At 53.3% G+C, this 13474-nt stretch overlaps 5 protein-coding genes across 5 annotated transcripts; 3 read left to right on the top strand and 2 right to left on the bottom strand.

The window, feature by feature from the left end:
- Positions 1-97: 97 nt before the first annotated feature.
- On the top strand, positions 98-1709 carry BDP55DRAFT_695746 (nuclear membrane fusion protein Kar5; the record flags this gene model as incomplete). Its single annotated transcript, XM_060577502.1, has 4 exons — positions 98-692; positions 742-959; positions 1011-1232; positions 1395-1709. 4 exons carry the CDS (start codon positions 98-100, stop codon positions 1707-1709), a joined length of 1350 nt encoding a protein of 449 aa, XP_060426958.1.
- Positions 1710-2411: 702 nt separating this feature from the next.
- On the top strand, positions 2412-3510 carry BDP55DRAFT_557242 (carbon-nitrogen hydrolase; the record flags this gene model as incomplete). The annotated part of the gene is made up of 2 exons (XM_060569674.1): positions 2412-2544; positions 2618-3510. The coding sequence occupies 2 exons, from the start codon at positions 2412-2414 to the stop codon at positions 3508-3510; spliced, it is 1026 nt and encodes a 341-aa protein (XP_060426957.1).
- Positions 3511-3694: 184 nt separating this feature from the next.
- BDP55DRAFT_557484 (TRF2-interacting telomeric protein/Rap1 C terminal domain-containing protein) lies at positions 3695-6397 on the bottom strand (the record flags this gene model as incomplete). The annotated part of the gene is made up of 4 exons (XM_060569700.1): positions 3695-5353; positions 5406-5810; positions 5864-6223; positions 6275-6397. 4 exons carry the CDS (start codon positions 6395-6397, stop codon positions 3695-3697), a joined length of 2547 nt encoding a protein of 848 aa, XP_060426956.1.
- Positions 6398-7383: 986 nt separating this feature from the next.
- Positions 7384-8756, top strand: BDP55DRAFT_557387 (DHHC zinc finger protein; the record flags this gene model as incomplete). The annotated part of the gene is made up of 3 exons (XM_060569692.1): positions 7384-7472; positions 7551-7704; positions 7764-8756. 3 exons carry the CDS (start codon positions 7384-7386, stop codon positions 8754-8756), a joined length of 1236 nt encoding a protein of 411 aa, XP_060426955.1.
- An 81-nt stretch (positions 8757-8837) lies between these two features.
- On the bottom strand, positions 8838-10902 carry BDP55DRAFT_235769 (activator of Hsp90 ATPase). The gene is made up of 5 exons (XM_060566180.1): positions 10785-10902; positions 10245-10521; positions 10035-10117; positions 9301-9956; positions 8838-9233 (listed from the first exon to the last, which is right to left on the bottom strand). The coding sequence occupies exons 2-5, from the start codon at positions 10465-10467 to the stop codon at positions 9215-9217; spliced, it is 981 nt and encodes a 326-aa protein (XP_060426954.1). The 5' UTR covers positions 10468-10521; positions 10785-10902; the 3' UTR covers positions 8838-9214.
- Between the last annotated feature and the right edge of the window lie 2572 nt (positions 10903-13474).

Genomic DNA, 13474 nt, shown 5'->3' with positions numbered 1-13474 from the left:
GCAACATCACTCTGTCGGTCCCCATCCTTGAGTCTGTTGCTTCCCTTCACCTACTTCAACCCTGGACAAACAACGCCAAGGCGGCGCAGATGACGGTATGTGGTGCAGTGTACCGACTTTCCTCTTGGGGTTGTTGTCGATGCGGGCATGGATCGACGGTGTTGAAGCCTTTTCTTGGGGTAGCGTCGAAACGAGAGCAGAACCCCACAGGTCTCTCGAAGAGCATTTGGTGAACCCATCGATTATGGTTCACGACGCATCACGCTTGCCGAATGTTTACGCTGTCGCTATGCAGGAGCTCCAAGAACTCGAATCTGAGCCTCTCTGCCATCGAATCGCTGCCCGGCTCCTGGTCAACAACTGCCAGCTGCTGGAAGGCAAAGATGACGCCACCGTCCTAATCGATAGCGGCAGACAAATCCGTGACTTCGTGGACTCTTATGCCGCCAGTCTTGCTATTTGTGATCTGGAAAGAGGCAGTTTTGTCATCCCGTCTGGTTGTGCACCGTTCAGGGAACGTGCTCTGGCTAATCTGCCGGTCTCAAAGGTTGCTCAGCTTCACGTCTCACCTCGGCAGATAGACTCGTGTCTTTCCGGTTTGGCCAAGTCCGACTCTGCATGGAATACGTGGGTGAGTTACCGTCACAAAGCTCTCAGATTCTGCGAAGCTGCTCGCGCAGACAATGACAAAGGTAAACGTCTATCCGCCTTACGTGGGGAGTCTTTCTGACCTTGCTGCAGCCCAGAGTATTCGTCTGTATCAACGTCTCACAGAAGTACTCTCCAAACTCTCCGAGGGTGTTGAACAAGAGCTTGAAGCCCACTTACACGCGATAAACTTGAGAACAGCCGAGACTACAGAGCAGCTTCGCCAAATGAGCCCAGACATCGATCAGTTGCGAAACAGCTTACAAGACCTGGACAGATTCGTTTCTGGGGACTTGATGCAGATGGCGCAGGTAGGTTCACCGTAGCATTTCCTAGGCATTGCAACTCAGCTGACTGGATAGGCATCAAATTCCGCGATGCGAGGCGGCCTCGAGGATGCCCAGAACCTGCAACAGCTTCTGACGGTGCTCCTCAAAATGGTCCTTAGCAGCAATGCCGAGGTTGCAGCATCAAATGAGCTGGCACTAACAAACTTCAAAGATCGAACTGGCAATGAGGTCGCGGTCGTCATGGCTGCGCTCGCAACAGCTGTAGCATCGTCTACATCCCTTCATGATCAGCTGGTAAGCAAGTCAAAAGCGACCGCTTGCTGTCTGAACTGACAGTAGGCCTAGGAGCTGTCACATCTTCGATCGATTGAAATATCTGATCGGCAAGATCATCTTGAGAAGGTTGGTAAAGGAAGTTCTTCGAAAGACTCAAACGTGCGGCTAAATAATTTCTAGGGATTGGAAAAACTCCTGCACTTTACCGACGACATTTCATCAAAATACGAGTCACACTCTGAGAGGCTTTCACACGTGAACCATATTTCAGAAGACCTGCTGGATACACTAGACGATATGGCCACATCGACATTGGAAGTCCGAGGATATCTCACGCAACGACCGAGTTGGACGAGTTGGGTGCCGTATGTGGCGTGCCCGGCCGCATCTTTGCTCATGGGATCTTATGGTCTTCCGCCATCGGCAGTGCGGAACCTGGGACTCATTGCGCTCGGTAAGGCTATACCGCATTACTTTTCGAGAAAAAGATACTGACTACCGCGTGTTCTACAGGCGAACTTGCTGGCTTCGTTGTATCTCATGCCAAATATCTTACGCCGGGTATCCTCGAGGCCAATCACCATACCTCCTCAATATTTGGCGCCATGAACAAGACCTCCATCTCCACGGCGAACCCAAAAGATCTTTTCAGAGACCTGCCGCTAGATATTCGCAACATCCGAGGATCGAGGACGACTTGAGGGGTGCTGACTGAGAGCGACATTCGACATACATCTCCACATCGAAACACCTACAAAGTTTATAACATCTGGGCAGGGCGAAATTGTTTCTGGCGTTTGCGATTTTATCCTTTAACGTCCTCTTTGCTTTTCGTTGATTTTTTCGGGACGAGTCACTTGACCGTGGACGTTGCAACCGGTGGATATTGATACTGGGAGAAGGGTTGCCACTGACATCATTTCTCGCATATGGACTTAGCAAATCGCCTATTCGGCTACTAGGTATGCATTTTTAACCGGAGTTTGATCATTCTCATCCATTCATCTCCCCTTTTGCTATCTTGTGTGCCTGTATCGCAGTGCAAGGCAGACTGACTGCGGGGAAGTGCATGAAGGCGTATTACTGTCTTTCCTCATAGCCTGACCCCGACCGCTAGCCAAAGTTTGCCGTTGTCTCCAAACACCCGACCGTCTTGAACCTGCGGGATTAACTCAAGACGAGACGAAGACAGCGGCGATGGCGGACAAGGTCAAGATCGCGCTCATTCAAATGCACCCTAAGGTCAGTAAGTCTAGGACTACCCCTCATCGAAAATGCTTAGCCCAGTCTAGCTCCCGCGCTTCCTTTTTCATGCGCCATGGCTCACGAGGTTTCCTTGCGGCTGCGGCTGCGGGGGACTTTCTGCCTCTTACCCGGGAGAAAAAAAACAGAGTTCTGATGAGCATCACAGGTCGTCGCGCCAGAGGAGAACTTCACTAAGGCAGAGGCTTACATCCGCACCGCCGTTTCCAAGGGCTGTTCGCTCGCCGTGCTGCCCGAGTACCATCTAACATCATGGGTCCCCGACCATCCCCAGTTCGTATCCGCCTGCGCGCAGTCCTGGACCTACCTTGAACGGTATCAGGCCCTGGCCAAGGAGCTAGGCGTGTCCATCGTTCCCGGGACGATTGTGGAGCCGGACGGCGAGGAGGGGGCGGACGACCTGGACCTCTTGAACGTTGCGTACTTTATCGGCCCCGACGGCGCCGTGCTGGGGCGGTACCAGAAGAAGAACCTGTGGCACAATGAGAGGCCGCACCTGACAAAGGGCCCCGAGCCGCACGGCGCCTTTGACACGCCGCTCGGGAGGGCGGGTATGCTGGTGTGTTGGGACCTGGCGTTCCCCGAGGCGTTTAGGGAGCTCATCCGCGACGGGGCGAGAATTATCGTCTGTCCTGCCTTTTGGCTCGCCGACGAGTACAAGCGTGACAATGGGGCGGGCAACGGCGCGACCGAGGTGGTGAACCGGGACTCGGAGCGGGTATTCTTGGAGAACGTCATGGTGACGAGGGCGTTTGAGAACACGGCGGCCGTGGTCCTCGTCAACGCGGGCGGGCCCGCGGGCGGAGGCGGGGTGGAGGTTCGGGAGGAGGGCGGGGCGAGGGTGCGGTATTGCGGCGTCAGCCAGGTTGCGATGCCACTTGTCGGCGCGCTGGGTAAGCTGGGCGCCGAGGAGGCGATGGAGATTGTCGAGGTCGATCTGGGGCTGTTGGATGTTGCCGAGGGGGCATATAAGGTGAGGGAGGATATGAGGAAGGAAGGGTGGCATTATGGGTATTCGATTGTGAAGGAGTAAGCGACGATCAAAAGACAGTGTACGGTTCACAGGACATTTAAGATAGACGGCAGAGAATCTTGACCGAAGGCAGGGTCATGATCAACGATTTTGATTGCGCAAGTCTGGTAGTAACGGCATTTTGCCCCATCAAATGTGCCTGACAATCGTACCTTAGGCAAGTGGAAAACGTGTCGTCCGCAGCTCATTGAGAGCTGTGCCCGGTCTCATCCAGATAAGCCAGAAACTTCCTTCTCTGCGCGATCCGAATCCGTGTGTGCTTCGACTCCAGGTAATCCCAGTATCTCTGGATCTTGGCCCCATCCGGGCCGTCCTCTGAGCCAGCAGCGTCGATACGCTTCAACCGCTTGTCATCATTAGCCGTCCATACTCCCTGCCAATTATTGGGGAGGTCCTTGTGCTCCTTCAAGTACTTCACCAGGCTCGTAGCTAGCGGTGTGCACAGCGAAGTAGCCATCAGCGCCAAGACGATATCCTCGCGCGGGTAGCCAAACGAGACGAACCGGTTCATGAGGTCCTCGAGCTCAACAGTCTTATCTGTTGACTCTTGAGAATCGACCATGGCTTGATCTGCGGCTTCCTTCGGGGCTTCGTCTGATTCTTCTTTTTCTTCTTCCTCTTCCCCTTCCTCTTCCTCTCCCTCCTTGGCGGGCGACTCTTGAACTTGTGCAGGAGTGGGTGACTGGTCCCGGTCGACCCCCTTCCCCTTATCTCTCTTGAAAGACAAAGGCAAAGGAATTACAGACTCTTCCTCGCCCAAAAGCTGTTGTGATGGTGATATGTCAAACTCGATGCTGTCTTGCGATTTATCAGGGGCGTTGAAGGCATCATCGAAGCCAAAGTCCTGTGTTTCGGGCTCCAAACGACGGGGCTTGCCAGCTGGATCCTGTCGAGGCTCTTCCTCTACAGCCATCTCTTCGGCAACCTCTACTTGCTCCTCGCTGGCCGTCCAGCGTTTCACGCTAAGCGAGGGGCTAGGGCCAAGGTTTTTGAAGCTTGCAAGACCTAGCTTGTCATCGGGAGTCGATGGGATCTCGTCGTCTGGGCCTAGACGCTGTCGCTTCTTCCTGCTGTTTGGTGTCGATGGAAAACCAGACGCCTCGACAGTAATTGCTTGCCTCTTCCTAGAAGCAACCGGGGTGACCGCTCGTTGTGTCTGTAAAGGTTCTAGCGGCACGTCCGGTACGGCGTCTTCGTCATCAGGCTGTGAAACCTCATCATCCTCTGACGATTCTACGTCAGGTTCGTCCAAGATGCCGCAGGTGGCAAAGTGGGCGACGTAGTCTGCATAGCATTGTTGTATCAGCTGGGCATCTTCAACGTGGAAGCCCAGCCCATCTGCAACTGCTGCCCAGTCGGGCTCGACCGCACCTTTCTGGTACTGGTCTCCAACAGCTTGCCATAATCGCCACAAGTCAATAGGCTGATCATTGATTTCGGGGTTAATTTGAGTGTCGAGATTGTTGTGAATACGGTAGCCCCCCAAATCGCCGTAGAATTTCTCTCTTGTAACAGCTGTGGGCTCTTTGACTCTTGACTCCAGCACCTGTTCCGCCTCGTCTTTCTTTCTCATGGGGCTCGCACCAGATGGAGCGACCTCTGGTGCTGGAATCTCCTTAGAGCGGCCAGTCGACTCTTTTGGCCTCTTGTCATGTGGACTCTCGCCATGTCGACTTGGCTTGCCGCTGGAAGCTGTGTCCGGTCGGGTCTTTCTGTCGACCGTAGGGGGGCTTTCAGGCAAGGATCCGCTCTCCTCAAGGCTTTCCTTAGAGCTCTCACGAAGTCGCGGCTCCAATATCTGTGTCCAGTGCCGTCTCCACGCACCCTCTGAATGACTGGAATGCTACGCAGGTTCAGTCTAGTACCGGCATCATTACTGTGAGGACTAGACGCACCTTTTCTGAGAACTTCTTGAAAAATTTGGTGTCGGGTGTACCGCCAAATCTGCCTGCCTCGCGTATCAACAGGTCGTCCTCTGCCCCTGTGAACTTGGTTCTCTTCGCTGGAGTCACTGGCGCTTTGACGTCTGGCTGATGGGTGGCGGAGCTCGATTCCGTCCTCGGTTTCGCCGCAGCCTTCGCCGGAGGCAGTTGCGAGACAGTTTGGGCAGCCGGAGGAGGCGCCTTCTTCGCCGCTGGTCGAGTAGCCTCAGGTCGTTTGGAAGAAGTCGCGGCTGCCGGTGGCAGCGGCAATGCCATCTCTGGAGCAGCAGCAGCCAGTTTTTCGAGTTCGACCGGAGGCAGCTTGGAAAGCTTCTTCACCCATCGATCCCTCCAAGATTGCCAGGTATGACGATTGTTCTACGGGCCGTTAGTGATAGTCAAAAGAGGTATGCCTCGAAACTTGAACTCACTATCGTCTCAAATACCTGATAGATCTCATTGCCGCTTTTTTTATTTGCCGCATGAGAAAGCACCCATTTGGAGAGACTCGCATCGTCGGCGGTGCTGAACGGTGTGCGGGTTCCTTTAGCAGGGGCAGAGTTGGCCTTGGCTGCGGGACGGGAGCCGCCAACAGGGCGTGAACCACCAACAGGCCGCGAAGCTCTGGGTGTCTGATGCATCTCGTACTTATCCGTTTCTTGTAACGCGCCGTTGTCGACGGAATGTCTGATAAACTTCCAATCGAGCGATCCTGCTGGGGTAGGCCCGTTGTCAAAAGTGATATAGTGGTCCGCCTGGGTTTCCAACTTGGCGATGGTGCCGCCGTTTTCCTACATCAGTCAGCTTATACAAACCCTGGGGTGTTGAAAGTGATTGCCTACCTTGATAAGCTCCAGGAGTTTCACCCTGTCGGGCACGCGAAGTGAAACAAAGAACTTCAGATCTTTGAAGAGAATGCCGCTGGCGCCGGGCACTCCATCATAGGTGATTCCGCCTACCGACATATTTGGTAGAATATGAAGTTGCTTCTGCCAAATTGGCTTTGGGGCACGGGTGGAAGTCTGAAGCTTGCTCTGGTGATGCGCTCAGAAACTTTGTTGATATCGCTTAAGATGAAACTCGGGACGGGCAGTACATGTAGCCACAGCTCCATGTAAGAAAGCCCGGTCAAGTTGAGAATAGCGGTGATGCCCTAGGAAAGTACGATAGGGTGCCTAGTGGAAAGTGTGGGTTCGTGGAAACCTCGCGCTTGCTCAAGTCGATGTTCTCTAAGGTCGAAGGCGTATGAAGGGCGCAGACAAATGCCCTTACTTTCTATGAGCGTCAGGAATAGGCGTCAGGAATACGACCAAGCGCCTTCGCCTTTCGGAAAGAACTGGCTGCCTCCGATTGACATAGACAACGAGACAGCTATCCCACGTATTAGTAGAATGCACCCAAGGGAGACGCGTTTGCTTGGAAGGGATGCCGCGTGTTCACGTGTGAACCACTTCTATGCGTTAAGATATTATTCCTAAACGGTACATGATCATATGCAGTATAGTATCGACAAACGGCCGTTTTAACGGTGCGCTATGACCTTCACCATTCGATACAACGATACTTTGGGTACGCTTCAGTGCCATGACATTGCTCTCAATTCAAACTCTCGCACTTCTGCGACCCTATGCTCTTTTTGACTAACAACGTTGAACGCGTTCTCGGCTTCTTGAACTGTTAAAATACTTTCTTGCTGCTGGGCCAAGAGAGTTTACTGACGAGGTTGGTGGGCCTAGATACTTTAGGCTGACGCCTCAAGGCTCAGGCCCTCTCCACTCGCTACCGGCCACGGCGACGGATAGTGGGCTTGTCATCCTTCCTTACCCGCCTCAGCCGGTACACCCAGCCCGAAGTACACTAGGTGGAACGTCGCCATTTCTGCTGGTGTTTCCAGACTTCAAGCTTTTCATGATCATGAGTTTTGAGAAGTCATAACACTTACCTTGAAATCATGGGCGCCCTCAGGAACGCGGCACTCTTCGTGCTGGCTGTCTCCTTCATCGTCTTCGTCGCCTTCTTCGGCCGACTACCGGCTCTGAGGTTCGTCATCACTCTTACTTGCTGACTGGGGAGCAGAAGCATCTCACTATCAGAACCATGAACTTACTGTTTCGGCAGACATACGCCTATTGCAACGATGCATAGGATAATGTGGATTCATATTCCAAATGGCTTCCTTGCTGTAGACAAACTCATCACGGGAGGGAGGTTCTCGACTTCCATGATACGCTTTGGCAACTTCATGATGCATGACCGGCATCCCACCGTCGTCGTAAGTATCCGAGTTCGCTACAAATTTACAAAAGTCTTGACCAGACTGACACGTTCTAGATTTTCTTCCTGCTCATCCTCTCTGTTTCGGAATACCTGTATCTCCCAGGAGCGTGGCCCCAGATTTCCTTCTTCCACAAGATCATAGGCTGTGTCGTCATCTTCTTCCCCTACTGGTTCCTCTACCTGTCCGTCATGGCCGATCCGGGCTACATCACGGCCGAGAATCACGCCTACTACATGTCCCTCTACCCCTACGATTACTCAATCTTCTACCCCGGACAGAAATGCAGCACCTGCAACCTCATCAAGCCGCCCCGGTCCAAGCACTGCAGCATCTGCAAGCGCTGCGTCGCAAAACTCGACCACCACTGCATCTTCATCAACGGCTGCGTCGGCTACAAGAACCAGCACTACTTCGTTCTGCTCCTCCTGTCCACCGCCATCCTAACCTCGTACGGCGGGCTCCTAGGCTTCTCCCTCCTCTCCAACAAGATCGCCTCCAACTACCCCCAATGGGCGCTGTGGCCGCCAAAGGGCATGGAGATCAAGCAATACCTCCTCATCTGGAGTTGGGCCCTGCAGGACAATGTCGGCATGGGCGCCGTCACCCTCCTCGCGGCCATGACCTCCCCTTTGGTCTGGGGCCTGCTGTCGTACACTTTTTGGCTGATATACTGCGGCACCACAACAAACGAATCACTAAAGTGGTCCGACTGGAAGGCCGAGATGGACGACGGCTGCGCCTTCAAGCGCAGCATGCCCGCGAACCGCGTCAGGGACAAACGCTTTGAGCCGGAGAGGACGCGCTGGCCGCTCCAGACACAGCAAGTGTTGACAAGGACCGAAGACGGTATGCCACCTCCAGACCACGGGCCTGGCAATGGCGAGTGGGAGCGCGTGTGGAACCTTAAGGATGTCGAAAATCTTTACGATTTGGGGCTGTGGGATAACTTGGCGGATATTTTTGTGTCGAATTATGACTTCAACGTCAAACGAGACCAGCCGTCTGTGGAGGCCATGGGGCGACAGCGGCATTCGCCCAAAGCCTGATTCGTCGTTGCTTCGATATGACAAGTTTTGTATAGGTAGAGTGTAGTATTAATGTAACATGTCACTACCAAAAAGGAATGTCATTGCTAGCTTGAAAATGGTGATCGAGGTGGCCGGTATACAACACCGTGTAAATTTCACACCGGTTAAACTGAGACACAACATATCAAAATGCGGGGCATATGTAGAGGCTCTTTCGACGTTTGTCTTTGTTTCATTTCAACGTGTCTCATCTAATTCGTACCTGGGGCTGCTGAACCCAAGGGAATCTCAGACGCCCCAGCTACTCAGGGCTTGTGTAGCCAATCTGAGGATCTAGTGATGTATACCGCAGAACTCTCCACACCGCTTATCCACACCAGCCCACCGAATGCAGAAAGTTTCACACTTCTGAAGCAGGAGTATGGCTTGATGTGGCCGCCATTTGTCCGAAATCCATCTTCAACTTGAGCGCAAGCTTACAGAATGGTGCCGAATCTAAGTAACAGCATATGTTAGAAGGGATGCTACTCAGCACGAATCACGATCACATGTGGCAACATACCCAAAGGTGCGCTTGATGCTGTTGACGTAGTACTCTTGCCAGTTACGCTTCGTGGCCTCCTCCTCGCCGACAGGGACGCCGTCCCAGTTGACACGCATCAGCGTGACGTGGTCGACGTCGTTCTGGTCAAATTCGATGCTGAGCTTGGAGAAGTGGCCCTCGGGCCACTGCTTCAGGCGCCAGCTCTGAACAATCTTCTTGGGGGCGCTGAGCTCGAGGTACTCGCCCGTGACGTTTCCGTCGAACAGCTCAAACTTTGCGCCCTTGATGGCACCCTGGAAGACCTTGGGCGGCGCGCGGGTGAAGGCGGCGATGCGGGCGGGGTCGACAAAGGTCTGGTAAGCTTCCTCGGCCGTGGTGCGGAACTCGGCGGTGTCGGTCAGAGTCATGGTGTTGACGACCTTGCCGGAGCTACCCTTGACGCTGGTCGAGGCCGAGGTGGACTTGGCCGCCGTGTTCTGAGACTGGTACTTTGGCGTGGAGAAGCCGCTGGAGGGGTTGGATCCGGGAGCATGCTGGATATCCTTGCCGTGCTCGGCGATCAAGGCTCCGGGGAGCTTGAGGAACTCCTTACGAAGCTCCGGTACGAGCTTGGAGCGGACGAGGTCCTTGACAGGCTGCTTCTCCTTGGAGTCGGAGTAAATGTCGATGTCAAACTAGCAGGCAGGCAAAAGTCTCAGTAAAACCGGGGAGTCCTTTCAACGATGCAGAGATTTCACGGAAGGGAGACCCACCACAAACTCATCCTCCTCAGTGTCGTGGGCGACCTCAGGAACGGTGATGGTGCCAGAGACCTCAGCCTCGTCGGCGGTGGTGCCTGCGCTACGTTAGCGAGGCTCCAGAACACACGACTTCACAAAAAATGGTACAATGTCAGGCAGAGAAAGTCGGTTGACCGAGATATTTACGGGACGAAACACATGTGCTTGCATTGATGGACCTACCGGTGTATTCTAGAACGAGCTTAACATCGTAAATGGTGATGACCTTGCCCTTCCTTTGGCTAACGTCGACGTCGCCATCCATGCTCACAACCTTGCTAATCTTTGCCGTGACACCGCCATCGGCAGTCTCGACTTTCGCCAAGCTCTCCTCAAGGTACTGCTTCGCCCAGGCCGAGGCATCCTTGTTGACCCAATGCCAGTTGTTGGGGTTGTGGAGGACCATCTTGTCGGCGGTGACTCGGTTTCTGATCTAGGCTGCGAGGTAGGAAATGGGTGTCTGTAAAGATTCCAATTGCAAGGTTAGCAAAGGAACCAAATGCGTCGCGAGGTAGCGTAAGATTGAATAAGTAAACAAAATTGTCGGATTGTCCCGGATCAGTGGTTGGTCAATAGACCGCAGCGTTTTTCATCAATAAGGGAGTACAAATCACTCTATGACTGGTGCCAGCTGGTGTATCATCATATTGGGAGAAGAGGGAAAGGAAAAAGAGGCGCAGGGTAGATAAAGAAGGGTTGAGATTGGGGGGAGTCAGTCCTTACCTCAGTGCGGATTGGCGCGTTGGAGTGTCATGTCCAAGAAAGCGTTGCGCATGGAAAGAAAAGGAAGATGGGATTAAATCTGAGCGCGGGACCTCTTTTGAAAGAAAGCTCTAGAATTCTGACGGTCTCTCCGCTGCCAGGTGGGCGGGCGGTAAATATTCGGCCGATTAGTTTGCCCGTGGTTGCGGCTGAACCCCACCTTACTCGTGTCCGACCTGCCTGTCTGAGGTCACCAGATTGGTTGACCGAGCGTGGCCTGTGCTTATTGCAGCATTTGGAATATATTGCCTCATGGTGAAGCTGCCTGCTCAACATTCTTGCGAAGTTGCACATGTTCATCGTTCGTCCAAATCCATTTTGTGTACCACAAGATCCACGGATAGACGGGCCTACAAGCTCGGCTCGGATTACTCAACTCTTTTTCCTTGTCTCAAGCTGGTCAGAGTTTCAGGGCAGTGTGCAAACTGCGTCGCCACTGCAGCTTTCTTCTTTTCTCCTCAAGTTGGACCAGATCCCTGAATGAGTTAGGCGAGAATCGAGATATCTTGGAGCCTGTGCATGGAACTGCAGATGTCGGCTCATCAGGCAAACCATTTGTCAAAAATGCCTTCTATCAATCCGAATGCGAGTCGTCCACATGCCTTTTCTTTCATCCTTTGGTCTCTAGCCGAACTTCGAGCAGCAAAAGAGAACATCGATTCGATGAGACCTCGTCCACGATACCTATGGCTGCAAGCAAGTCCAGCTCACAAAGATGCAAACACCACTTGCTATCTATTCACGTCAAACCATGTCAGATGAAACGGCTGGCTTGCAGGCCAATATGCAAACTGAGTGCCTTCCAGGCCGTCTTCTGGAAGCCGGATGTGGTCGCTCCCGCGCGGCCATCGTCCGCTCTTGGCCTACTATTTCCGTGCTCTCTGGGGCAGGGTTATCTGCAGTCTGCAATGCCATTGAGTGATTACGTTCTGACCATTGCATTCACACGATGTTACCGTGAAGAGGCCTAAGGACGGGATCTTAACGGATGAAACCTGCTCGACTGGCTGATTGCCGCAGTGCCGATGCTTGCCAAGTTGCCTCGTTGCACAGTAATGAGATACCTACCAGATGCTCGATGCACTCTTCAAGGTCGTGCAGTCAAGGAAACGTTTGACGGTATCGATGAGCTCCATTCCCAGCTCTCGGGCACTCAGCAAAGCCAAATCATTCCTAGCAAACAGGATTGAGCAATATTTAGAACTTCCATGCCTGTTCTTTGCATCCAACCCCGCAGCTTCACGTACCCACAGGAGGTTTCTTCATTCACGTGGAAGCTATCTAGTACCTCAACCCTGTTCAGTTACAACTTACAGGACACGGCCCAGCCACCCGATATAAACTCCAAAGACGGCCAAAATTCCAAACAAGCAACAAGTCGGTGAGAAAGATCCCCGAGGTCTGGCTTCTGACTAGGACCCAAGCTTGCTCAACGCTAATGCCTGTCTCCCTTCAAGGCTGCTAGCCAACAACCGAATCACTCGTCCAGCTTTATCGGGCGGACGGCGGCCGCGGAGAGGAAGTAGGGCCGGGAGAGCAACGAATTCACAGAGGGCTTTCAGACTGTCGAGCAAATCGAAGAGCATTTTAAGCGCCGACAATCACCTCCACGTTCTTTTCACAGCGCCATCAACCAATCACAACCCCAGATGTCTCTTTCGCTAGCCAGGGTCTAAGGATGGTTCCAAGAATAGATTGACCTCCCACCAGAAAATCAACCAATTGTTACGGCCGCCTACCAACGTCTCCACGAGTCTCTTCTCTTGGCTCCATCAAAATGACAGGCCACTTTGGACCAGACCCTGGCGCGATGCTCACTCATCTTTCCTCTTGTTGGGCCGTGGCAGGTCGCTACGAGCCTTTGCGTATGCTATGTTCCATGCTCGCTTCTTCTCGTTGGTTGTTCAAAGTATTGCTAAGGTAGGTATACTGTGATAAGGTCCGCTAGCTATGTCGGTTCGATAATACTCAGTACTGCGACCCTGACTCTGAGGTTCATGCCTCCCTACTTTCTAGCATGCCGTCTTGGCCGGTGGTCGTCGTAGCATTACCACGCTATTTCATCATTCACAAGAAGGAGAAGAAAGCCAGAGATTTAACTGCAACGGCGGACCCGAGACGAGACAACAGCAACGCGGATAGTAGCACCTTAGCTTTGTCGGCATCTGCAGGCCTGTCATGCAGTCGCGACAGCCACATGGGATGTTGCTGGTCTTTCCGCACTTTGCTGTCCGGCTCGCTTTCAAACCCCCATGCCGCAAGCAAGCAAGTGCTGCCCCTCGCGGATGGACCAACGTACCCATTCCTTGACACCCACTTCGAATTAGCTCAATACCCTGTCATGTATCTGTTCCCGCTATGAGGTACATATGTGCTCTGCAGCAAAGTCGGGAAACGAGCTAGTTACTATGTTTACTGCAAGTTGCAACAACTCAGCGCTGAGCATCAACTGCCTTTTAGTCCCGGCTTCGAGATCCACCATTGCGCTTTTGCTCCGGGATCCGACTGCTATTCTTGTCGTTTCCTCTCGTGCTCCCGAGAGCCCGCTGTTCTCCATGCCCCTCCTCCCTCTCACCCCAATGTCTTGAATCTCGGCCACCCAAGAGTAGGGGTGCCACAGGGGTGCAGTTCTGTCGGCGGGCGATCAAGCG

The sequence above is a fragment of the Colletotrichum godetiae genome (genome assembly GCF_030913485.1).
Source record: "Colletotrichum godetiae strain CBS 193.32 chromosome Unknown BDP55scaffold_34, whole genome shotgun sequence".
NCBI classification, from domain to species: Eukaryota; Fungi; Ascomycota; class Sordariomycetes; order Glomerellales; family Glomerellaceae; genus Colletotrichum; species Colletotrichum godetiae.
This window is presented reverse-complemented; position numbering and strand designations above follow the sequence as displayed.

Bases quoted from the DNA above. Each gene is read 5' to 3' on its own strand.
- BDP55DRAFT_235769 (XM_060566180.1), bottom strand. From the start codon at position 10,467: ATGGTCCTCCACAACCCCAACAACTGGCATTGGGTCAACAAGGATGCC. The intron at 10,118-10,244 runs GTAGGTCCATCA...AACGTAGCGCAG, and splicing joins GCTCGTTCTAGAATACACCG to GCACCACCGCCGACGAGGCT. The intron at 9,957-10,034 runs GTGGGTCTCCCT...CCTGCCTGCTAG, and splicing joins CTGAGGAGGATGAGTTTGTG to TTTGACATCGACATTTACTC.